General features: G+C 38.5%; 1 protein-coding gene across 1 annotated transcript; it reads right to left on the reverse strand.

The window, feature by feature from the left end:
* Window positions 1-26563, reverse strand: LOC134669004 (coiled-coil domain-containing protein 93). Its single transcript, XM_063526522.1, has 10 exons — window positions 26398-26563; window positions 26114-26322; window positions 25725-25992; window positions 25165-25326; window positions 24900-24947; window positions 24165-24466; window positions 16216-16335; window positions 2138-2367; window positions 1933-2053; window positions 1-1066 (listed from the first exon to the last, which is right to left on the reverse strand). The coding sequence occupies exons 1-10, from the start codon at window positions 26479-26481 to the stop codon at window positions 835-837; spliced, it is 1776 nt and encodes a 591-aa protein (XP_063382592.1). The 5' UTR covers window positions 26482-26563; the 3' UTR covers window positions 1-834.
* Window positions 26564-27486: the final 923 nt, after the last annotated feature.

Consider the following 27486-nt stretch of genomic DNA (forward strand, 5'->3'; position numbering starts at 1 on the left):
GCTATTTTTACTTTTGCAAGCTTGAGTTGCAAATACGGGTACGTACGGTCTAACCAAAACTATAATTATAAAGTATATAATAAAAAGAAGGTCCTTCGGTCCGCCCGCAGTAGAAATCACCAGTTTTATAAAGTTCAAAGAGCCAAAAATGTTGTTTTCAGTGATCTAAGAACTGTAAAGTATTTATTGTTTGGGTGGCTTGAACATCCGCAATTGTACTTTCAAAGTCTCATGCGGCTCACGAACCGCAGTTTGCCGACACCTGGCTTCTGCCATCGATAGGCTAAGTATGGTACAGGAGTCCATATGCCATACGGATTCCCGTACCCAGAAGTGTCAAGCCATATACCTATTTAGACGGCTCAAGAATTTGCATGCAATTTTTGTTACATTGCGGTATTTGGTCGATCGACTGAATTAATTATTGTACTTTGTAGTTAGCAATGTATTGAGTATTGCATGCAAGTTCTTGAATCTTCTCAGGGTGGAATCACATCTACCAGCATCGATCCACTTGCTGTCAGCTATCCGATGCGTACTCGTATCTTCATACCTTTGACAGCACACGCAATGTTATTTGATACGTCATAATTTCATAGAAGTTTGACGTTTAAAATAACACTTGCACTCTCTCTCTGCTCTCTCTCTCAGCAGATTTTTCTTGATCTAACTCTAACGAGCGATTTCTCACATACAAAATGCGGCTCGATGCAGAGTGATTCCACCCTAAGCGGGGCTTAACATTCATGTTGACATTCCTTATACGTATCGTATATGAGCATAACTTATAGGTATCAGGACTTGTACTTAATCAAGCATTTCCACATCATCAGATCAGCTGTTCCTCTTTCCAAACTTCTGTCTCTCTTCTGCGAGTTTCTTAAGAGCTGCCGCGTACTGTCTCTGGACGTCCATGAGCCGTGAGTACTCCGCGTGGAGGGCCGTCTTCTGGTCCCGCTCGTGTTTGAACTTCTGTTCGACCTTCTTCACTGTTTGGTTCACCCATTCGACGATGGATTCGAATTGCGTCATGAACTCTTCTCTCTTTCTGGCTGAAGACATGGCTCTGTAACAAATCAGATAATTCGTAGAGGACGAAAGCAAAGATATATTATGTAACTCTGTATAAGATAAATAAAGTCTAAGAAAAAAACGTGCCTCGGAAATCAAGAAAAATCATTCTCGAATAAATGGCGCCATTACCTTTGGCCTATTCTCGGCTAGATGGCGTTGACGACACCGTTTGATATTTAACAATTTTAACACATATCAGTGAAAGAACATGGGCCATGGGTATGGAACAATAAAAATTAAAAATCATTTATCCGTATACATATTTTGATTAATCTATACATTTGCAATTTTATTTTAAGTTTTAATCGTGTGTCGATAGATGGCAGTAAATGTACCATGGCTACAAAATTTACGGCAATAGCTTTTACGGCTATACTATCTATTCTCTTTGACGAAAGACATATATATAGACGCTCGCATGTGACGCACCGTTTATACATTTAGGCACTTACAGACGCAGAAACGAAAAACAACATCAAAAGAAAACAAGAGTAATAACCAAGAGTATGTTTGTGTGTTTCTAACTTATCTATTTGTACTCGTACAGTAAGCTTCACAGATAACTGCCCCTCGACTGCTTAGAAACTTGTTTGCAGAGGGGCCAGTTATTGACGCACCTACGTGTTCCAGCTTTGCCTTTAAAATTAGTGATAACTGATTAACAGTTTAATAGAACACAAACATGAGCTGAGAAATTAACGATTTGAAATGAAATTAAATGCCATATAAAGGTGGGACGAAGGGTGGGTCCACCAGTGTGCGGCACAAGCAGTTTTGTACTGAATATAATACACGATATAAGATAAAAAATGTCTTCAAAATCATTAGCAGACTGGAACAGATGTAAGATAAACTTACTCTTCATAATTATCCAAAATGGAATTTAGTAGACTTAATTCCTTTGAGGTATAAAGTTTCACTTCAAAAAGCGTATTGTAAAATATATAATACTGTTTAGTTTCCTTGTGTTTCGATGCAACTGTAACAAAAAGAAAAATACCGAATTAGTCCACTGTCCTTTTAAAGTAATTATTATTGACTATACAAAATTCAACTTTATTACCTTGATTATAGAGTTCAATAAATCTCTTCTCATACTGCAGTAGTTCAGCAGTGCCGGGAACCTCGTCTAAGGCTACAGTGTACCTCAGAACCTCTCTGTTTAATCTGGCCAGTTCCAATCTCATGTTGGTTATAAATGCTTTTAATTTTTCTTCTCTATCTCTGAACTCTTTTAATTCAGCTGGAGTGAGTGGTTGCTCCTCAACTTTAGCTGCCGGGTCTCGGGCGGCACTAAAAGAAAATTACTTTTTTATTGCTTGGTGAGTAATTGTAACTTTACCAACTTTCTATCCCATAAAAAATACCTAGGTATACCGTTGATAGTGACTAGTGAGCCCCAAAATTATCTATGTATCTCACTTAGGCGCAAAAAATGTTACGAACTCCTGATTTAAGAGTGCTATTACATTTCGGGGTTGAGCGAGTTTAGGTATTTTACGCGCTGCGGCAGGCCGTGCGAGCTCAGTATTCCGATCCCTTCTACCACACTCGCACTACAATGATGGATTAAACATTCTTGATCCTTCGCGAAGCATATTGAAATCAACCATAACACTGTACTTAACTTATAAAGTCCTAAAACTGTTATTTGGTAAGTACGAAAATACTAAATGCAGTGCAAATGTACATAGGGGCTGTTCATAAATTACGTAATCTATTTTTGACCCCCCCATCCCTCAAATCATCCAAAAATCATGCTTCGGATGACTCTGTTTCCTCCTACGTCATGCTACCATCATCCGATGTCCAGACCCCCCCCCCCCCTCCTCCCGTTTGAAACGACGTAATTTATGAATAGCCCCATACTCGTACTTATGAACGTATATTACTCGAAAGAAATTATAGGTACTCGCTTATTTACAAGAAACAAGTTACAAGAAACTGAAGATACACAGGGTCTGATGATGGAGCTGGAAGGTGGCCACGGGTACCAGTCTATCATGTAACTAAACCACTTCGTGTTTGGGCTCGTTTGATTCGTCTCAACAAGATCTTTGACACTGAAGATACACAGGGTCTGATGATGGAGCTGGAAGGTGGCCACGGGTACCAGTCTCTCATGTAACTAAACAATTTCGTGTTTAGGCTCGTTTGATTCATCTCAACAAGATCTTTGACACAAGACAGTACTCAGGGTCTGATGATGGAGCTGGAAGGTGGTCACCATTACCAATCAACCATACAACTAAACCACATCGTGTTTAGGCTCGTTTTATTCATCTCAACAAGATCTTTGACACTATATAGGTGATACTCAGAGTCTGATGATGGAGCTGGAAGTTGGTTACCGGTACCAATCAACCATGCAACTAAACCACTTCATGTTTAGGCTCGTTTGACTAGTCTCAACAAGATCTTTGACACTAGGTGATACTCAGAGTCTGATTATGGAGCCGGAAGGTGGTCACCGGTACCAATCAACCATGCAACTAAACCACTTCATGCATAGGCTCATTTGATTAGTCTCAACAAGATCTTTGACACTAGGTGATACTCAGAGTCTGATGATGGAGCTGGAAGGTGGTCACCGGTACCATTCAACCATGCAACTAAACCACTTCGTGTTTAGGCTCGTTTGATTCGTCTCAACAAGATCTTTGACACTAGGTGATAAACCAAACACGAAGCCCAAACACGAAGTGGTTCAGTTATGTGATAGACTGTACCCGTCGCCACCTTCGAGCTCCATCATCAGACCCTGAGTAGCCCCTCAGCTGTGGGAGATGAATATGGCCGCTCCCCCTCATCTGTGGCAGCCTAAGGGGTCTGCTCCACAGACAGGGTTTCTAGGTCCACGTGGAAGTGGAAAATTGCGATTTATTCCGTTTTTTACAATGATACAGTCTATAGTTTGTATTTTTTCTGCTCTTTATTTAATTATCTAACTGCTACTTAAAATTACGACCATTAAACTAACATAAAATAACTGTACAGTCGAATTCAAATTATAGGTACCGAAATGTATCTTTCATTTTCTATTGTAATAAAAAAATAAACAGTTTTTAGGCGTATCTGTTACTCTAATGATGTACATAATGTTATCATACTGTAACCATTAGTATTTTAGGGGGCTAATTAAAATGGAATAAAGGAAACTAGTACATTACTTATAATACATTTATTTGACTAAACGACAAATATCTAAGTTTAGAAGTGTCAAATGTTAACTTATGACATTATAATATATTAAATAGCCTCGGCTAGCTTACTACAGACTTAACTAAAAATATGAGAGCAAATGTGGGTTTGGCGGCTACATTTCTTATGGTTGGGCACTCTGGGTACGTGGTATAAAAAAATAAGGAAAATTATTTAAAGTAAGTTGGGCGCCTTGGAGAATATAATAAATTGGTTGTCTCTGACCTTTTAAGTAGTGACATTAGAAGGAAGGTACCACTGCCGACACACTAATGGAGACTCATGTCGCAGTGCCTCTGCATCCATGGTAGTTGTAGTAATAGCGAACAGGCCCCGACCGCCGGTACACCAAGCTGGCTGGGGGCTGCCTTACAGCCAAACTGTAGACTAAGTGGTAGGCCCTGTAACGAGTTACAGGTAGTAAGACAGGGTTCACAGACTTTTGACAAGCTGGAACCTAAATAAAGGAGAAAAATCGGTTCATGATTTAAAGAGCGGACCCCCGCATGGGCGTAAGGATTACGAATTCAAAAACAAGTAATTAACTTACCCATCGAGGAGAAGCGGCATACGTGGCCGGGATTGACCAGCATGTCGACTCGATGAGGCCTCCACCAACACACCATCGTCTCACACGACTTCCATATAGGATAAAAATCCGGGACTGTGAAATAAAATTCACCACGCTATTAAATGGAATCTTATGCACAAAACCCACTGCAGAAATCACCAAAATACTCACTCAAAAAGGAGATGTCTCCCGATGGGATGTATTATAGCCATTAAACGGCTTTCATACGGCGAAACACCGCAAAAGAAAACGGTCCACGATCTTCATTTTGACAGGAAGAATAATGACAAGTCAAATGGCAGAGTTGCCACAGGCCGAACTGGATTCGTGCGATCCTAGGTGACTTTGAAAAGAAAACATTACCTTTCTTTTTTAATTTATTTGGACTAATATTAAATAGAAAGAAAAAACAATATTTGAAGACAATTTTAATTTACAAACCCCTTTCGATTAAAAAAAATAAACAAAATGTAGGAAGGCACCGAAATTATTTTTTAATCTAGCAACCCGGACCATGTTGTTATCGATTGAGCTCGCTAGATGGCGTTAAGGGTATCGAACGAATATAGGTCACATACTAAACAGTATTGAAAAAATGAAGAATTAGAATTTTGTTGTTACAGTGCTCCCCTACCCGAAGAAAATTTTGGCTACGGCAAAATTTTGAGCTGGCCCCCCAGCTCGCAAAACCACCCTCTTATTTTCTAGACGAAGTCCCAAAAAAAAAAATCAACGCTAAAGGCATAAAGGAAAGCAACGACCACCCAATTCGAACCCACGCACTAAACCATAATAAAAAATAAGTACAGCCGAGCTGTGCACAAGTTACCCATTACAAACTATAATATTACTGTACTGTAATCTACACTACGATACCCTAAACGTATATTAACCTAAACGAAACTAAACGCTAATAAGCGAAGCTGCAAAGCTCCCTACCTACGCACTGCATCGCTGTATATCTTGGCGGCGCAGCGAGCGACCTGGGTCGCGGGCTGCACGTCCAAGTTATATGGCGGAATGTGCGTAAGGTAACAGATTATTCAATAATCTGTGGTAATGACTGAGTACAGTCAATTACCTATGTGAGTCAAGGACAGTGTTTGATAGCTCGGCTAAAGAGCCACTGAGCTAGCAGTCGACACTCCTCACAGGAACACTGGCCCTGCAGTGCGAAATCAGGGATTTCGCCCTGCACTGCCAACGCTCACTGTGGATAGACGGCTTATAGCCAGGTAAAATTTAACTAACTAAGATCGGTGACTGCTACTTTACACCATTCAAGTAACGCGCATTTATCAGGCCGTGCCTTAAGTCGACACAGGTCTGGACGCGGAAACAAGACAAAAACACAACACAATGATACGTTGACCAGCTGTGTCTGAACGACAAGCAGACGGTAACGTTCAAAACAACACGAGACACAAGGAACTCGACTGTACAGGCTCCATTTCAGGCAATGCAAGTCTGTCAGTCTGACACACAATAATCCGATGTTTGCGGACAACGCTTTAAGGCGTGTACCACATAACAACCCCCTAACATCAACATTAACGTTCACGCATATGATTTATGTCATACCGCAAAGCGTTAACAAAGAAGATGGCACTGCTATTAAGAGCCTGACGGTTTAAAGTCCGCCAGAACCCGACCAGCCAGTGCCGATTGGAATACTGGTTTAAAACGCCAGCACCCCGGTAAAACACGCGAAGAGTCTTTAAATCGTCCTCATCGCCCACCCACAACAAACAAACCACGTGACTGAGTTACGTTTGCTCAGACACGATCGAAAGAAAGTAATACGTAAACAAAACTCCTGCATGCAACACATAAAAAAAAAACTCCTACCGAAACATCAACAACAAAAAAAAACTGCGCGATCACCGATATTAAACTAATAAGTAAGTATTTACTTCACCGAAGGTAACAACAATAAGGAAAAAACTCGATTTAAGTCGAGACAATAGATAAGGAAAAGTAGGTAATAAACATAACTCCCGTACGAAACCACTTTTAAAAACCACTACAATAAGATTCGACCTTAAAGGTAAACGGCTATTTGAATATCGGTAAGTTATTTAAAAAAAAACGTAAGTCAACAACAATAATTGTGACTGACTGTACCCAACCACGTCAAGAAACTATTTAATATTAATTTTATTTATTTTAAACTTCAACTCTAAACATCCCGTAATAAACTTAATAAATGTAAACTCCTGCTGACTGTACTTCACTATAACCTCCAAATTTGCTCCCTTTACATTATGTAATAAATTTATAATACGGTCCATCCTTTCAAACAAGATTACCATAGTAGTACAATTACCAGTAACTAATCCTTCACATCAAGTATATAAAAAAAAACAATGGAAATTAGGTATTACATTTTTAACACTACTACTAACCCTCCAGCAAATCATAAACTTTTGTTTGAAAACAAGTCACCAAAAAAAAATTGAAAGTAAAAAAATTAATTAAAGTTTAAGCACTTAAGTACCTCACTACCCGGTAAGGGTTTAACCTTTTGTGAGTGACTCTCCGGTAAAACATGATATAAATCACAAAAAAAAATACAATAGTCAAAACATAGTGTGTCTGCTATCCGGTAAACTACAACGTCTTTTATGAAGTAAAAACTTTTAACATTAAGAGATACTAAGGAAATACATTTATAAAATAAATTGTCTAGTTTATGACAATTGTCTAAAATTGCTTTAAATTAATAACATCTGGAGTTTAAATACCAGCAAATGAATAAGTAATTAGACTACAACTCCTTTACAGTACAACATAAGTATATAAGTAGATAATTGACAACATGTGGCTGTCCTAACCACAATTAAATAGTAATTATTTTGAATATTGCAGTAAACAAAAGTAGGTACAATAAAGCAAACAGGATGTCCAACCATAAGTTCCTTTAGCTAACTTATATGTGACTAAAGGGTGCTCGCCAAAAGAAAAGCCCCGCGATGGGTGACACTGTAACCATTATTATTTTAGGGGGCTAATTAAAATGGAATAAAGGAAACTAGTACATTACTTATAATACATTTATTTGACTAAACGACAAATATCTAAGTTTAGAAGTGTCAAATGTTAACTTATGACATTATAATATATTAAATAGCCTCGGCTAGCTTACTACAGACTTAACTAAAAATATGAGAGCAAATGTGGGTTTGGCGGCTACATTTCTTATGGTTGGGCACTCTGGGTACGTGGTATAAAAAAATAAGGAAAATTATTTAAAGTAAGTTGGGCGCCTTGGAGAATATAATAAATTGGTTGTCTCTGACCTTTTAAGTAGTGACATTAGAAGGAAGGTACCACTGCCGACACACTAATGGAGACTCATGTCGCAGTGCCTCTGCATCCATGGTAGTTGTAGTAATAGCGAACAGGCCCCGACCGCCGGTACACCAAGCTGGCTGGGGGCTGCCTTACAGCCAAACTGTAGACTAAGTGGTAGGCCCTGTAACGAGTTACAGGTAGTAAGACAGGGTTCACAGACTTTTGACAAGCTGGAACCTAAATAAAGGAGAAAAATCGGTTCATGATTTAAAGAGCGGACCCCCGCATGGGCGTAAGGATTACGAATTCAAAAACAAGTAATTAACTTACCCATCGAGGAGAAGCGGCATACGTGGCCGGGATTGACCAGCATGTCGACTCGATGAGGCCTCCACCAACACACCATCGTCTCACACGACTTCCATATAGGATAAAAATCCGGGACTGTGAAATAAAATTCACCACGCTATTAAATGGAATCTTATGCACAAAACCCACTGCAGAAATCACCAAAATACTCACTCAAAAAGGAGATGTCTCCCGATGGGATGTATTATAGCCATTAAACGGCTTTCATACGGCGAAACACCGCAAAAGAAAACGGTCCACGATCTTCATTTTGACAGGAAGAATAATGACAAGTCAAATGGCAGAGTTGCCACAGGCCGAACTGGATTCGTGCGATCCTAGGTGACTTTGAAAAGAAAACATTACCTTTCTTTTTTAATTTATTTGGACTAATATTAAATAGAAAGAAAAAACAATATTTGAAGACAATTTTAATTTACAAACCCCTTTCGATTAAAAAAAAATAAACAAAATGTAGGAAGGCACCGAAATTATTTTTTAATCTAGCAACCCGGACCATGTTGTTATCGATTGAGCTCGCTAGATGGCGTTAAGGGTATCGAACGAATATAGGTCACATACTAAACAGTATTGAAAAAATGAAGAATTAGAATTTTGTTGTTACAATACACATCAAAAAAACATAAAATGTCAGGCTTATCTATTAAATACATGAAATATACCATTTGAAAACTTTATTGAAATTATGTCTGCCCTAGAAATGGCGCACGTAAATAAGTTTCTAATTACATGCATTGTGGAGTCCTACCACACCCTATGTAATTTTTTAAGTTAAGTTGTAAACTATCTGTGGCCAAAGTAATAGTAATGCAGGTGCAGTAGTTATATGGTAAGAAATGTTTAAAAAATGCTGAAAAATCACAGCAACCAGCAACCTTAATCCAAAGAAATTCCGTTTCTCAGGGTATTAATGAAACAATATTTAATAATAAATAATCGCACTTGTTCTTCTTAAACAAAAAACATCTAAAAACTTGATCTGAAAACAAGACAAATATAGACCAAATCACATCTATATGGTTTGATTAATATGGACATACCTAGACCGTAAGAGCAATAAAGGGATATTTCAGAATGTGTGAAGAGTAACACCTAAAATCTTAATAGCAAACCCCACCACCATCATCATCACTGTCGCCTAGTACCCATATTAAAACCCTTGCATAATTAATTTATATTAAATTTTTTATACTCGTCAATCTCAGTATAAAGACTTCATGGACCAAACTATAATCTTACAAATTAAATGTCCAGCCCTTGCTCTCACTCATTACAGTTGCGCTGAGCTGTGTTATTATAGCCTATGTGGAAAGAGAAGTATCGTAGAATTAGTTAGTAAGTGGAATGTCCATGCTATGCAAACGTGCGTTAGTAACATGACAGCGCCGTCTGTGGCGACAGCCTGGCAGGTGCTCGTCCAGTCTGTTGCGACAGCCCGAGAGGTTATGTGCCGACCGTTATTTAGTTTGATAGCTATTATTCACTTTAAACAGATTTTAAACTAATTTCATTGTATTTAATATAATCTATATGAACTACGACATATTATGATTGTTTTGAGACATAGTAAAACTTATACAAATAATAAGAAACCGAGTAAGAAAATTTCGGCTATGACTTGGCATGTCATTTCTTCACACCTTTAGCACTTATATTATTCTAAAAACACACCCAAACATAATATTAACAAAAGTTTACTGACATTTCCTCAGCTTTTTAACGGTTTCACCATAAAAATCCACAATTTTACTATAAAAACACGTAACATCCTACTCGTCACAGTGGCGGTTTATGACTGACGAAAGTTAACGACTTTTTCAACCGTTGATCATTCAAATGTTCGCTTGCTAGCTGTCTTGCTTCATTCACTCCACGATTAAATATGTCAGAGCGAGTTAAACATATGTTTCACTGATATTTTACCTTAAGTTTAGGCGCAAATTATGCGAACCTGGCAGGTTGAGCCACAGATAAACCGCCAATTTTATGACCGCCTGAAAGGCGCTCCCACAGTTGAGGGGGTAGTATCTTGTGTCAAAGATCTTGTTGCGACGAATCAAACGAGCCCAAACACGAAGTGGTTCAGTTACATGGTAGACTGGTACCCGTGGCCACAGTCCAGCTCCATCATCAGACCCTGAGTACTATCTTGTGTCAAAGATCTTGTTGAGACGAATCAAACGAGCCCAAACACGAAATGGTTTAGGTGCATGGTTGATTAGTACCGGTGACCACCTTCCGGCTCCATCATCAGACCCTGAGTACTATTTTGTGTCAAAGATCTTGTTAAGACGAATAAAACGAGCCTAAACACGAAGTGGTTTAGTTGCATGGTTGATTGGTACCGGTGACCACCTTCCGGCTCCATCATCAGACCCTGAGTACTATCATGAGTCAAATAAATACATATAGAATGTCAGGTCGTTTCAAATATTTTTAATCCTGTCCGGTAGTTTATTAAACTGTACCATTATAAATTATAATACTATATTGAGGGAAATATTGAGAGATGTCCTTTTTTGGGACATTTCTAGAAATTACCCGATTGCGTTTAAAATCGATATCTGAGGTAAACAGAGGTTTCTTAACATTTTTTCAACTGCAATATTGAAAGGTGTCCTGTTTTGGGACATTTTAGTGACATTCTTTGAAAGTGACTGATTGCATTCAAAATCGATATCTGAGGTGCAAAATATGGTTTCAACGGCAATATTTAGATTCTACACTTTATCCGCGTACTTACTTTACTACCTGCATTACGCCACCCTGCTGAAAAAGGTCATTTTTCGGTATTGCCGTCAGAAACATGTTTCGAAACCTTTGGGCACCTCAGATATCGATTTTGAACGCAATCGGTTAATTGGAAGAAATGTTCACGATTATTAAACATTATCAAACTGCACAACGGGACTTAATCGCGTATTTAAGTTTTAAGATTTACCTCCGACGTTTCGAGGACGGCGTTGTCCCCGTGGTCTCGGAGAAGACTGGCTCAAGTTGACATCAACATCTTCTAGCCGCGCGAGTTTTTCGAACTACCCGCACTTGGTCTTGTTTATCAGTTTGAACGTTTTGCGCACTAGGGATGTCACTCTGTCGACACACAACACTAACGTCGTTAGTGTTACCACCTTCCGGCTCCATCATCAGACCCTGAGTACTATCTTGTGTCAAAGATCTTGTTAAGACGAATAAAACGAGCCTACACACGAAGTGGTTTAGTTGCATGGTTGATTGGTACCGGTAACCACCTTCCAGCTCCATCATCAGACCCTGTGTACTATCTTGTGTCAAAGATCTTGTTGAGACGAATCAAATGAGCCCAAACACGAAATGGTTTAGTTGCATGGTTGATTAGTACCGGCACAGGGCGGACACGCCATACATCGAAAATCATTTGCGTTTATATGTGTGCACGGCACGTCTGTACACGCGTCATTGTGTGAGTAAGCGGCTTAGGGCTGACTCGTGCGGCGCGCGGGAAGGCGAAGCCGAGGCTTGCCGAGGCCAGCCGAAGGACACGACGAGCGGCCCGCTGCGTTGCATAATTCGACCGAAATACGTAAAAAAAACAAAATATAGGTTTATGTTTTATTTCGCTCCAATTGTTGAATTGGCTTTGTCAGTTTATAGTCCTGCACGTACTTGGACTTTCAACACGCCATTATTGAATTTACCTTATTGTTTTGATGCCTATTGATTATTTTATATAACATACATAATTAATTCTTAAATTCTTAAAATTAAATTAAAAATTAAACGCGAATGTCCCGCGACCAACAAGTTCTTTTTTGTGAAAAGAGTGTTAAACTAAAAATAAAACATTTACGAGGAATATCTGTGTAGAAGGTCTAGGTACTTTAAATATTATCACCTTAGGTACTTTCAATATTAAATGTTGGCTTAACATTCACAAATTCAACGAACGGATTTTAATTCATATGATATTATTATTTTTACGCAAAAGTATAGCCTTATTTACTGATACACATTTCGTCTCTTTGGAAAACTATATTATTATTCATTTCTACAATAAGTAGGTACCCGTACATCGCACAATACACCGGCATTTTGAACGTTGCGTCATCGCGTCGCGGCGTCGCTAGCCGAACTGAGCGTATGTCAGGAGTCCGTCAGAACTCAGTCGCGGGGCGAGGTAATCCGAGTCGGGGCGGGGCGGTGCGTGTCCGTTCTGTATGATAATACTATTACTTATTCTGTGGTACCGGTGACCACATTCCGGCTCCATCATCAGACCCTGAGTACTATCTTGTGTCAAAGATCTTGTTGAGACGAATAAAACGAGCCTAAACACGAAGTGGTTTAGTTGCATGGTTGATTGGTACTGGTGACCACCTTCCGGCTCCATCATCAGACCCTGAGTACTATCTTAAGTCAAAGATCTTGTTGAGCCGAATCAAACGAGCCCAAACACGAAGTGGTTTAGTTGCATGGTTGATTGGTACCGGTGACCACCTTCCGGCTCCATCATCAGACCCTGAGTACTATTTTGTGTCAAAGATCTTGTTAAGACGAATAAAACGAGCCTAAACACGAAGTGGTTTAGTTGCATGGTTGATTAGTACCGGTGACCACCTTCCGGCTCCATCATCAGACCCTGAGTACTATCTTGTGTCAAAGATCTTGTTGAGACGAATCAAACGAGCCCAAACACGAAATGGTTTAGTTGCATGGTTGATTAGTACCGGTGCATGAGGGTAAGTAATAGAACGTATACAAACCTATAATATATTGCTCAGAATATATAAATTCAATTAGTATAATTATGAATGGCATAACGTGCAATTAGTATAACGTGCGATACGTATAACAATGAATTCTATAATTTTATATTGTATAATGTACTTTACATATAATATCGTTTATGATAAGTAGGAAAATGTATAACATTGAAATAATATAAATATAAGGGCCTACCTCTTTTAAGATGCAATTACGACGATATCATGGATAGTTGCTGCACTTTTCTGGTCGCAGATTTTTTTCTCTGAGGGGTCACAGTTCAAACCTAACCTAACCCACTTTTCTGGTAGCAGTTTTTTTTCTCAGGGGTCACAGTTCTAACCTAACCTAACCCACTTTTCTGGTAGTAGTGTTTTTCTCTGAGGGGTCACAAACCTTTTTTTTTTAGGGGGGAAAATGCATTCCGCATACCACCCGGGTGCCCCGGGGGGTGACCCGAGTGGTTATGTGGGACTCCCGTCTAGGCTAATGAGGCCCACGGTATACCCACTAAAAACCCCCCATATACCGCCTCGCCGCCCTATTGGTGGGGTTACGGGGACGCTTGCGTACTCATCCGCGACCCCACCGGCGGCAGCCGCCCACGAGCGGCTCCTTCGCAAATGCCCGAAGGCCCTTCACGCTAGGCGCGCCAGATGGTTCGACGCGCCTTCCTCCTCCGCCTCCGTTCTGCACTGTAGCGGACCCCCCCGAGCCCGCCACAAGGAAGCTACGGGCGCCAGAAAGTTCTCCGGCGCCCGGCGACAGATCAGGTCTATGGGTCTGTCGCAAAACCACAATTCGGCTGCAGAGGACAGGGAGAACGGCACATCGTAACACCGACACTCCTCTTCCTCTGCAGCCCCACCAACGCCGCTACAGCGGAACGGCACCGCCAAGTTCGCAGGGGATAGGGCGAGTGGCGATCGTAATACCATCACGCCTCTTCCCCTGCGATCCCACCTCGGCCGCCGAGGATAGGGAGAACGGCTCACCGCAATACCGACACTCCTCTTCCTCGACGGTCCACCTCCAACGCGTCACAAGCGGGCTTAACAAGCCCACTTGGAGCGTCCTCCTCGGGCCAGCCCGACCGTCAAACAGGCCGGCCCTGGTTGCCGCTTCGGTTCACCGTGGGTGACCAAGCCACGATTACTAAGCCCCTCCACCACGACAAGGTGAGCAACCCGCGGGGGGTCACAGTTCAAACCTAACCTAACCCACTTTTCTGGTAGCAGTTTTTTTTCTCTGAGGGGTCACAGTTCAAACCTAACCTAACCCACTTTTCTGGTAGCAGTTTTTTTTCTCTGAGGGGTCACAGTTCTAACCTAACCCACTTTTCTGGTAGCAGTTTTTTTTCTCTGAGGGGTCACAGTTCAAACCTAACCTAACCTACTTTTCTGACAGTTATTATTAGTTAAGTACTATGAACTTCGAAATTCTGAGCTATCCTATCCAAATAATTTTACCAATGTTTTGTTCAGATAATTATATGAGATTTTATTAATTATTTTAATTTATATGCGGTATCATCTCAGCCATAAGACGTCCACTGCTGAACATAGGTCTTCCCCTTACTTATATGCGTAATAAATGTTATATTAAATATAGTTAGTTTATATGTATAGTATACCAAACAACGATATGTATATAGAATGTTATATTATTTTTATGTTATACTAATTGAAAATATATATTTAGTGCATTATACATAAGATAATTATACTTTTTGAACGTTTATAAACTGAAATTATACCAAAAGTGCATATTCATTATGATACGCACCCGGTGCATGACCACCTTCCGGCTCCATCATCAGACCCTGAGTACTATTTTGTGTCAAAGATCTTGTTAAGACGAATAAAACGAGCCTAAACACGAAGTGGTTTAGTTGCATGGTTGATTGGTACCGGTGACCACCTTCCGGCTCCATCATCAGACCCTGAGTACTATCTTGAGTCAAATAAATACATACTCATATAGAATGTCAGGTCGTTTCAAATATTTTTAATCCTGTCCGGTAGTTTATTAAACTGTACCATTATAAATTATAATACTATAAAAACAGTGCTAGGATCAAAGTCTCTCCTTGCGGTTTACACGCACACAGTATAGCGTTTTACACGGCGCCCGCCGCACACAATGATAAAAAACCTCGTCGTCGCCGTTGAAAATGTGCGGAGCCGACCGACACACGTCCTGCCTGTACAAGCTCTGCCGCGGCACTGAGCTGGCGAGCGCGCGTCATCGGTAATATAGAGTAGTTTTCAAAAAATTGCCAAAAAATTATAGTAAAATTTCATAAACACTAATGTATACCAACAGTATAAGCAAACGTTGCAGATTGCTTGAGTATGAAAATGACTTCGATATTAAGTAGATTTTCGTAGAAATTGACACTTGTTTCGGAGAGAAAATTGAGTTCGTTTTACTTTGATTTTCTCTTTCTCAAAGGTATGTAGGAAAAATATCGTTTGATATGCCTAAAGTACAGGGTATTAGTAATACAAAATAGCCAGGTTTAGCAGAGTAAACTTCTCAACATTTCCAAATAAGAGCTTGCCGTTCAGTGCTTCACGCGGTTTTTCGGAAACGACCATCAGAAAAAAATTCATTACTAATTTAATAAGTCCTTTTTCTAATATTTACAACGATATTTAAAAAGATAAGAAGACGCTTTTACTGGAACAAGTACTCATTGTTTTTAATAATGAGCACAAAGTCCTGAATTTCGTCGACTAGTATCATCAATTTTGCATTATTTCGACTTTTCTTGTAAGAGCGCTCTTAAACAGTTTAGCTCATTTCAGGCTACAAACAGCAACAGTCTTAATTGTCCATCGGTAGACCTTATGCCTTTTGTAATAAGGTTTACGAACTGTCAGTTAACAGTATGGCCGATGATACAACAGAGAGTGAAAGAGAGTGTGAACACTCACTAAATAAAAAATATAATTATTTACCTTAATTCTTCTTGTAATTTCTTGTTTTCCTTCTCCCTGTGCTGGATTATTTGTAACAATTCATTTCTTTCCCGCGCCAGTTCCTTTAAGGTCTTGTAAAATTTCTTCACATTTTTGTCACTAAAATCAAATGTTACAGTTCAGTCAAAATGCTCGAAAAGTGCTTACAAGTAGGCACGGAAATTTGTACTGTTTAGGTAAGATACTCTTAGGGTTTGCAATCCGGATCCGAAATGTATGAAATTATCCGGATCTGGATCCGGATCCGCGGATATTCCCATACATTTCGGATCCGTCGTGCAAACCCTAGATACTCTTCATACATAAGGAGTCTTATAGCCTCGTGCCGCCCAATGTGCAATACATTGTACAAAGTGACACTCAGCATAACTGCCCAGACTATATGTTTATCATATTGCACACTGGGCGCTACTGTTACAAAAATACATAATATAACCTACAACTGAAGGTTCTTTTTTGATAGTTTATTTTTGGGTCTGCATGATGATTTACATGTTGAATACGAGCTGGAAGACTTTTTTCCTTCACATAATAAAATTTGTGATCCTGAATACCAACTTTCTGGTGATGAACCAAATATTTACAGTCTTAGTGAAAGATAAAGTTTCGAAGAAAGTCATACTGAAACACAGCAAAAATACTGTAACTTATATATAATTAAGAAGGATATTAAGTTTTATGTTAAGAAAGTTTATTAACTATTTTTCAGACCTTGTTATAAAGCATTTCAGTGTCAAATAAATGAATGTTAACATACATACAAAAGTAGCCCAATACTAAAATAAAATAAAAACTAATTATTTTTGACTCACGTTGCTTATTATGTAATTATTTAAGCAGAATAATAATATTCAGAGGCTACGTTATCGCTATTACGTGCCTTAAAGTTGATTTTAAAAATATATTATATTACATTATAACATCAATCAAAAACCCAATGTGCATTTGAATGAACAAAAGATACGAAGGTGGAATTCAGTTTACTGTATTCATTTTTAGGGTTCCGTACCCAAAGGGTAAAACGGGACCCTATTACTAAGACTTCGCTGTCCGTCCGTCCGTCTGTCACCAGGCTGTATCTCACGAACCGTGATAGCTAGACAGTTGAAATTTTCACAGATGATGTATTTCTGTTGCCGCTATAACAACAAATACTAAAAACAGAATAAAATAAAGATTTAAATGGGGCTCCCATACAACAAACGTGATTTTTGACCAAAGTTAAGCAACGTCGGGAGTGGTCAGTTCTTGGATGGGTGACCGTTTTTCTTTTTGCTTTTTTTGCATTTTTTTTTAATTATGGTACGGAACCCTTCGTGCGCGAGTCCGACTCGCACTTGCCCGGTTTTATTGACATATACCCAGAAAAAATAAAAAAAATCTTGCTCAATTTTTTTTCAAAAAAAAAAATATTTGATGTACGTGGGCAGTTACGACTTCAAAATATTATGGCTCATATATTGCACACTGGGCGTTTAGCTGATCTTGCGTTTTTTTTTTCTTTTTTTTTTTTTTTTCTTTTTTTTATTGAGAAACAAACAGTCTTAAAATAAACATATGAGCAACTTAGCTAGTAGCTACAAATTAATTTTGGTATAGACCTATAGTTCCCTAATTTACAAATATATAAAATTAGTGTAAACTTATAGTACCCAATTACATAAAAATGGAATAGATGTAAAAGATAAACGACTCAAATTACAAATATCCGGTTGCTTGCAACATTTCACACTTATTCTACTTCAACAAAGAATATACAGTTTTCTTAAACATACCTAATGAACTGCCAAACAAGTCTGCGTCCATACATTTTTCATTGTACTGCCTACATGCGCGCCCAATATATGAATGCTGTGCGTGTTTCGTTCTGCTGTTAGGAATGCTAAATAATGCCTTACTGCGACAACTACGTTCATTCCTACGGGGAACACGGAAGCCAATTTTATGTAATAAGTCGGGGGCATCTACGACATTATTAACAATTTTGAATAAAAATACCAAATCTGTACATGACCGCCTGAGTGAAAGTGGCTGGATATTGTGATGTGTAGCCGAGGAAGCGTAATTTACATAGCTCCGACCTACTCGAAATTCCAGTCCTTTAATAAACTTTTTCTGGAGTCTTTCAATTCGAGTCTTATGGACATTATAGAAAGGATTCCAAACTACAGAGGCAAATTCCAATCTACTACGAACGTAACTATTATAAAGAAGTTTATAAGTGAGAGGTCTTCGAAAAGGTTTTGCTACGCGAAGAACGAAACCCAGTTGTTTGTATGCTTTGTTTAAAATATGATCTATATGTGGGTTAAACGTTAGTTTTGCATCCATTAACACCCCTAGGTCACGTATAATATGCTGTCGTGTTAGAGAACTGCCGCACAGCCGGTAACTGAATACAATGGGATCCCTTTTCCGAGTGAAGGTAATAACTGAACATTTGTCACTATTTAAAAACAGATTATTTTGCACACAATATGTTTCAAAGCTAGTTAAATCATCCTGCAATAGAGCACAGTCAGCGTCTGTTTTAATGACTCGAAATATTTTAGTATCATCGGCGTATAAAAGGGCTTTAGAATTTGTCAGACACTCCGTGATATCGTTTATATATAAAATAAATAATAAAGGGCCCAAATGGGACCCTTGAGGGACACCTGAAGTGGTTATTTTGAAAGCCGATGAAAAACCGCCGAGTACAACACTTTGGGACCTATTTTCTATATAAGATTTCACCCATCGAAAAAGATCACCATGGATGCCAAGGTTCCAAAGTTTCACCAGAAGCGTATTGTAAGAAATTTTGTCGAACGCTTTAGCGAAGTCTGTGTAAACCGCGTCGACTTGATACTTATTATCCATTGCATCTCGTATGACTTCACTAAAGGATAAAAGATTACTCTCCACACTTCGACCCTTATAGAACCCGTGCTGACTCGGATTGATATGACGCCGTACAGCGTTTGATAATTGGTCAGTGACAATTTTTTCCAATATTTTACCGAATTGGCACAACTTAGAAATAGGCCTATACTTTTCGACGTCCTGACTTATAGAGCCCTTAGGTATAGGTGTGATCCACGCCGTTTTCCAGATTTGCGGTACCTTTCCCTCCTTGATAGACTGCAGATATAATTTGGTGACGGGAACCACCAAAGTACCAGCACATTTACTAATTAACAAAGGATGTATACGATCAGGTCCTGCGCCTTTATTTATATCAACAGATTTCAGATATTTGAGAACCATTTCATTTGTCAACATAATTGTACTAAAATCGAAAACTGGCTTGGGCGGTGGTTCCAGGCAGTCAATGTCCAGTGGTGGTAAGGTGGAATTTTCAAAGACTGATTGGAAGTGATCACTGAACATATTACAAATAGTTTCACCGTCTGATGCAGAAACACCCCTGTAATTCATTGTTTGTGGTATACCTTTATTCGACATTGACGATTTAATAAATTTCCAAAAATGCTTTACATGTGATTTTATTTTGTCCTCGGAACTTTCTATATAATTTTTATAACACTCATTTTCTATTTTTTCAGCTCGTTTTCTTAAAATTTTATAACTTTCATAGTCTAACGGGTTACCATAACATTTCCATAATTTATGATATTTTCTTTTTTCTTTCAAAATCTTTCTTAAAGATCTACTATGCCATACAGGATAATTTGTACATGAGTTTCTAGAATAACAGCAAGGTACGTGTTTATCAATTAAGGTATGTAACAAATTATTAAACTTGGTTACGCATCCTTCGATATTTAAATTATTGAAAAATATGTCCCAATCTATATTTGATAAGTCACTGTTAATATCATCATAATTTGCTGAATAGAATTTATATATAAGCGTTTTAGCTGGTTTAATTGGCGCAGTATAATTAAGTTTTAAATTTAAAAATAATGCCGCATGGTGTAAATCCTCTGGAGTCAACGGAATATCACACCTAGTGACTGTACAAAGCTCGTTACTAAATATGAGGTCAAGGATACGATTATTGACATTAACAATATTGTTAAATTGATTCAAATTACTGAGCGACATAAAATCATGCATAAATTGAACTAAAACATTAGTAGAATTATTTAAGGATAGTGCTCCGGAGCATCCACCTAACCATTCAGCGTGGGAGATATTAAAGTCTCCTGTAATAAGGAATACATCATCAGGGTGATCGAGAATAAGTCGAGAAGTAATGTCAAAAAATGATTCGATAGCATCTTTGTGGTTAGGTCCGTGCGGAATGTATACGCATGCTATATTTAAGTATCTACGCTGAGAGTTATAGTGACCATTACAAATAGGGAGCGATATCCAAACACACTCTGCGTGCGCGGGGGAGGGGCAGGGCCAGGCGCGGCGCAGCGGCAGCAGCTCGCGGCGCGCCGCCACCAGCACGCCCCCGCCGCGCGCAGCGCCGCTGTCCACCTCCGAACGGTCGCACCTATATACTATGTATCTTTCGTCAATATATTCTCTGTCATAAAAATTCGAGGTCAGCCAGGATTCAGTAACACAGATAAAATCGTAATCGGCCAGGGCAACTTTTGTAAAGAAACTATGCGATTTAGTTCGTAGTCCCCGTACGTTTTGATAATAACCGTTAAATAGCTTATTTAACACTGCAGATAGAAAATATATTTATTTGCATTATTTTAATTATAAGAACAATGCGTAAGCATATATTTATACTGTGTGTAGCTATGAACAGCAGTAGTATAAAGGCGCTATTATAATTCAAAGCATTTGAGGCATTACAAAATGATACAATACCAAAACATATATATTGTTTATTAACAGGTAAAACATTTGCGAGATGGTGGCGGGCGTATGTAGGTACATAAAAAGCATTGAGATAACAATAGCATTCATAATAATGAGACGCGCATGCAGGTGTGCCCATTATAGCCGTAAGCAAATAGTTTAAAAATGATGTGATATGTGCTAAATAGACGAGATGTACTTTGGCAGTCATTTGTAAAGGCAAAGGGCAACAACAGAGTATATAATAATCCCATCAAAAACATAAATGTAAAAAAGGAGAGCCAAGTTCAATACCTACAAAAATTATGCTTGGCTGTGGGGTTCGCCGCAAAAAGAATGGAGATTTAAATGAGTGCCAAGTTCTATGCAAAATCCAAATATGTATTTATAGGAACAAAATAACATTATAAACAAGTATTAAACTCTATTTCTTTGCTTTATTGGATACCTATAACAATTGCTGTTATTTAAAAAAAATGCGAGATCGTAAAGCAGGTTAGATTTGACTTGGCCAGTTTTCATTACATCAGTCATTTTATAAAGTTATTCAACATATATATTTTGTAATTCTGATAAAAACTGGCCAAGCCAAATCTAACCTACTTTAAGATCTCACATTTTTTTTAAATAACAGCAATTGTTATAGGTATCCAATAAAGCAAAGAAATAGAGTTTAATACTTGTTTATAATGTTATTTTGTTCCTATAAATACATATTTGGATTTTGCATAGAACTTGGCACTCATTTAAATCTCCATTCTTTTTGCGGCGAACCCCACAGCCAAGCATAATTTTTGTAGGTATTGAACTTGGCTCTCCTTTTTTACATTTATGTTTTTGATGGGATATCAATACTTTTTGTAAAGAAAACTAGGCAGGTATTGAGATTTAATGGTTTTTCTTGTGTTTCCGCTGCATGTTTTTTACTTCTGTTCTTTGTATTAATTATGTGGTGCCGCGCGCCGCCAACGACACACCGTTGGCCGGTTGTTTAGCGCGTATTACAGGTTTTTTGTATGGGGACCCCCCCTATTTTTTAACTTTTTTTATTTTTAGATTTTTTCCTACGCTTACACACAATTACCGAGCTGGATTCCAAATTTCATCCTTCTAGGTCATCTGGAAGTAGGTTAGGTTTAGGTACTATATGTCAGTCACAATAAAAAAGAAATTTGTATGGGAACCCCCCCTATTTATTAACTTTTTTTTGTTTTTAGATTTTTTCCTACGCTTACACACAATAACCGAGCTGGATTCCAAATTTCATCCTTCTAGGTCATCTGGAAGTAGGTTAGGTTTAGGTACTTATATGTCAGTCACAATAAAAAATGGTTTTTTTGTATGGCGACCCCCCCTATTTTATAACTTTTTTTAATTTTTAGATTTTTTCCTACGCTTTCACACAATAACTGAGCTGGATTCCAAATTTCATCCTTCTAGGTCATCTGGAAGTAGGTTAGGTTTAGGTACTATAGGTATGTCAGTCAGTCTTAAAATTTACGACTTTTTGACCTTCATATCTTTATAACCGTTTGAGCTAGCTTCATGAAATTTGGGCTTCTAGATGTCCTTATGGATATAATTAAACACACGTAGTTTTATGTGTTTACGTTAAAGATGTTTTGAGTTATAGAAGGGTCAAAAGTGGCACCAAGTGGTTCGTGTAATATTACACTTGGCGCTGGCTAGCCAGTTCCTTTGCTTGAACTTGGCTTGACACGCTGCCGCGTGTCTAGATCATATTCACATGCAAACGTGTACATACTGATATAACATAAACATAGTAGTCACTTTAACTTTAATAGATCCGAATCGTTATTTATCGCGACGATTTTAGACGTGTCGGTCTTACGCATGAGGATCTTGCAATCGCGAGTCCAAAGGTATGCATACTGGAGCTCAGCTTTCCTTTCCCTGGCGCGTTTTAATAGCAGTTTATTCGTCGGCGTGAGGTGATCGCTTATGAATATGGCACGAGCCGGTCCCTCTGTGCCGATGTCTGTGGTGGTGAGGCCGCGGCGCGCGCGCACCGCTGCCAGCAGCTGGTCCTTGCACAGCCGCCTGGTGAATTTAACTATAATCGCGGGGGGACGTGGTTCCGTCGCATTGCTACCCATGCCTGTCTCGCCTGTTAGGTTGCCTTCCGAGTTGGTGTCAACTTGACCTGTATTTCTGCTAACGAAACGGCGGACGCGATGTATGGAATCCACCTCGTTAGCCTCCAGATGTACACCAACTTTTTTGTAAATAGTGTCCAGTATCACTAAAAGGTTTTCACCCTTTTTATACGGTATTCCAGATACTTCGACGTTGTTCATTCGTGCATTTTGATCGCGCACATGCAACTCATTTTGTAGGTTATGTATTGTCTGACTTGAGGAGGCGAGTTCCGATTGTAATTTGGAAACGACTTTTGTACTGCTTTCCAGAGCAATCACTCTGTCTTCTAAACTGGAAAACCGGGATTCCATCTCATTCCATTTTGCATTTAATGAGTCAACAGAATTGGAGATTCGCTCAATGTCTGACCTAGCGGCGCCGAACTCTGCCCTAAAACCTCTCAGCTCCTCGAGAATGGTGGATATGTCCTGTGAATTATCGGGGCCAGCACGACATTTCTGGCATCGTATTCCTGCTCTTCGATCCATGTTCATTTTTCGGTAGGTGGTTTCCACTACGCCGATGCACCCAAAGTGAAATTGACTACGGCAGCTGCCACAGTCCACACCATCAATCACTGGTTCACTACAAGTTTTACACTTCATGATGACAATATTTATATATAAAGATTTTTTTTTCCTTATATTCGCGGTTAGTGAAATCGTTGGTTAAGCGCGCGCACGAAACTGGTTTCTTATCGGTGCGCGCGACGAACGCTAGCCGCGGCCGCTAAGAGCGAACTGAACTGAACTTTTCTTGGGCGGCATCGGCACGAGGATAGTGACCAAGCCACCACGCCTACCAACAACCAAGTGCTCAATGTAAACTGTTTTACAATTATTTCTAGTATACCTACTACCAGTGTTCTACTTGATATTTTAATGGTACAAAAGCTTTAATACTTTTAGTACCAATTTTCAATAAAAAATGAAGACGCCTAGCTTGTTTGTGAAAGTGAATGTATAAGGTGATCAGTTCATGGGCCATTCAAGACTTACCTACTATCATCAGAGTTCATCATCTTATATGTAATTTTTTGCAACTTTTCTAAAACACTGGCATACTCCTGCTTTGCGTTTTCCATTCTACTTTCATGTTCCCTCTTTGTTCTTTCTACTTCTTTCTCCATAGCGTCAACAGTTTTAGTGAGTTTGTCCACTTCCTCTGAATATTTGAGCTTTTCACTTTCTTCCAGCTCTTTAGAAAGTTCTCCAGTGAGTTCAGAATGTAGCACTGCATAGTGAATTTTGGTGTCAGCAGCGTCCACATTATTCTCCTGATTCTTTGTAAACCTGTCAGTCTAAAATTAAAGATGTTATAAAATTTGAGTGTGACAAAAAAATAAGAAATTTATTTTCAATTTTTGGGAACAATTTTAGCTCTAAACTAAGCAAAGCTCTGTTAATACTATACATACCAACCATGCGGCACTACACTAGGGGACGAATAAGGGATGATAAACACACAAATTTAAATTTTAGCCCAGAACTCTCGGCTTCATAGTCAGGGTAGTGACTACTGAATAGACTTACCCTCTTATTCATAAATGTTTACTAAAGTTTGTCCCTTTCCATCATACCAATACGTTGGAAAGGGGCAAACGATTATTACCGGCTTGTCAAGTTTAGTAAACGTTTATGAATAAGGGGGTGGGACTATACTATTGGTAAGAGCTCATAAACGCAATTTGTCATGGACTTGTGCGCAATTATCATTTTACATGGGATACTTACTTCTGTTGTTATTTTAGATGGATCAGCTAATGTCTTTTCATAGTCATACTGGAACAATCATAAAAAAATATTAGAAATGCAGAAAATGTCAAAATTATGGCCCTCGGAAAATTACATTCTAATTAATTTATTGCTATGGTTTAACAAACTCTTGCAAATTAAGATGAATAGAAGAATAGAGAGAATTCCTCTAGACAATTAGGTGAGAGTTACCTCATAGACAAGTGGGTGGGAAAACAAAACTACTTAATTTAATTAAACTTACCAGGAAATCAAGTCCCTCATCCTTTTTGCTCTCATCCTGTTGTGTGGTGATATGAAGGAGCATCCTCTGATCGTACTCGGAGAGGGTGGCATTGACCTGCTCCAGTTCATTTGCTGGCAGACCGCCTATCCTCTTGCGGACTCTACATGGTTTGTATAGATTCTGAAAAAAAAAACAAAAGATGGTTGGTAAGATGTTTAAAAATATTTGGAATTGTAAAAAAATTAAAGTGCAGTTTAGAAAAACATACAGGCAAAAAGTTCAAGCATGTTACAAGTGGCAATAAAGTTATTTTAAATTTAAAAGTGGAAAAATAACTGTCTTGTGTGAGACTTCATGGCCTCTGGATTGATACTCTAGCGCTCTGCCATCTGAGCCACCAAGACCTCATCCATAGCCAGCAAATCTGCAAGCTGGAGTAGCGATCCAGAGTCTGTGAGTTCTATACAGAAACCCACCCATGTTCAACCCACCCAAGACAGAAATTTTTCCACTTTTCAATTTATTCTATGCTTAATATGTTTCTGCTTGTTAAATATTATTAAGTAAAGTTATCTTACTTGTAAAACAGAAAAATTCTTCAGCAATCTCTCTTTTTGTTCAAATACTTTTCTATCTGATTCAAAGATATGTTCCTTGTCATACTGCATCACGGCAAACTTCCGGAGCTCATCTTCTTTTGCTTCTCGGAACTCACTCGAGTATTTGATCAGCCATTGTATGAGGGGGTAAATGTTGATGAAATCCAATCCTTGGATTTGGTGAGGCTCAATAATAAATGGGCATTTCATAGAAGGTAGTACTTTAACTATTTTTTCTGTTAGTGCACTGGTAAGAGAAAAAATAATTAAATATGTGTGATGGTTGCAGCTTATAGTATTTAACAAGCTGCTCAAAAAATTAAATGTATAGCAGATACAAACATAATATAAATCCACTGCCTACTTACATCTTCTTTCCAATAGTAAGGTTCTCCTCGAAGAGTAAACTGACGTCCACATCGATATCACACAACTCTATGCACCATGATAGCCCGCCGACGATCTTGTCAAAAGCCGACAGACCCTGCAACTGGGCGCGGTAGTACCCGGCCGCGACCAACGCGTCCGATATCTCGTGCCACTTAACCAACTGTTCTGCATCTTCACGAACCTCCACCTAAAATTATGCACAACCAATTAAAAACAAAGAACATCACTGATAATTTTATTTGAACCTCCCACTTTACATTACCTCTTTTCCTTCGTGATCTACACCACTGTAAATGTTCATCAACGGTTTACTTCGAGTAAAAATATTTTTCTGTTTTGCTGCCATTCTTACTATATTAAATCAATTACAGTAGATTATTAAAACCTTTAAAATAAAAAATAATAATTCACATTCTGCTTGGTCGCTGCTTCATTCTGTCTAGTGCCCCGCGAGTGGCCGCGAGTTGTCAGACGATGTCAATCACAATCAATTCATATTGTTCGACTTCATGCTATTATACCAAAAAAATTTTGTGCAACTGTTGAAACAGTGAAATCATAAAATAGAAAAAAAACATATATTTTAAAGAAAACAGTTTTATCCGTATAAATTGTATATATTTAAATATAATCATTTATGGAGTTAGTCAAATAGTCACATGACACGAAGTTAACTACATACATTAAATATAAGTATTTGAACGTTTCAGAAAAATTTATAGCCCAGCCCAGCCCATCGACACCCCATACTTTGATAAATTAAGAACGTACTTGTTACCAACATTGAGGCATAGAAATAATCTTATCGAATTAAAATGACTGCTGTTGCATTTTGGTGGCACATACCATACTTGCTTTTAACATAGACGTATTATACTTACTTTTCTTTAGGTGGGTATGATTGATAGTAAAACGTCAAACGTCATTTGAATTGTCGTGAACGTGGAAATACGTGGTTATTTTTTATTGTAATTAGTAAAATAACTTTAGCTGTTATTTAAATGGGGGCCAAATCTTTAAGGAAATGTGAAGTTTGTAGTGGGTGTGTAAGAAGACTAACTACCGACGCATTTTTGGCCAAATTTCCACTTGATCCGAACAGGTCGGTAAACTGAGGTTTGTATGCAATATTTTCGTTTTTTACTTTGAGTCGTTAACAGTTACTAATTTAATTAGTTTTAGTCGTGTACAATCCATGATTAAAACGAAAATATTTTGTGAATAAAGTATTTTTAAGTAAAAAACTAAGTAACCTATGACACGAATAGTGTACGACCAATTTATCGATAATCTCTTTATTTCAGATGTCGATTATGGGCAAAGCTGAGGAAAAGGCAATGAGGATTTGGCG

This window comes from Cydia fagiglandana, chromosome 11 (assembly GCF_963556715.1).
Source record: "Cydia fagiglandana chromosome 11, ilCydFagi1.1, whole genome shotgun sequence".
In the NCBI taxonomy this organism is placed as follows: Eukaryota; Metazoa; Arthropoda; class Insecta; order Lepidoptera; family Tortricidae; genus Cydia; species Cydia fagiglandana.

Excerpts from the sequence above, each read along its gene's own strand:
- LOC134669004 (XM_063526522.1), bottom strand. The coding sequence starts at position 26,481 with ATGGCAGCAAAACAGAAAAATATTTTTACTCGAAGTAAACCGTTGATG. Across the intron at positions 24,467-24,899 it reads CATCTAAAATAACAACAGAA|ACTGACAGGTTTACAAAGAA; the intron begins GTAAGTATCCCA and ends CTTTAATTTTAG. Across the intron at positions 2,368-16,215 it reads AAATTACAAGAAGAATTAAG|TGCCGCCCGAGACCCGGCAG; the intron begins GTAAATAATTAT and ends ATTTTCTTTTAG.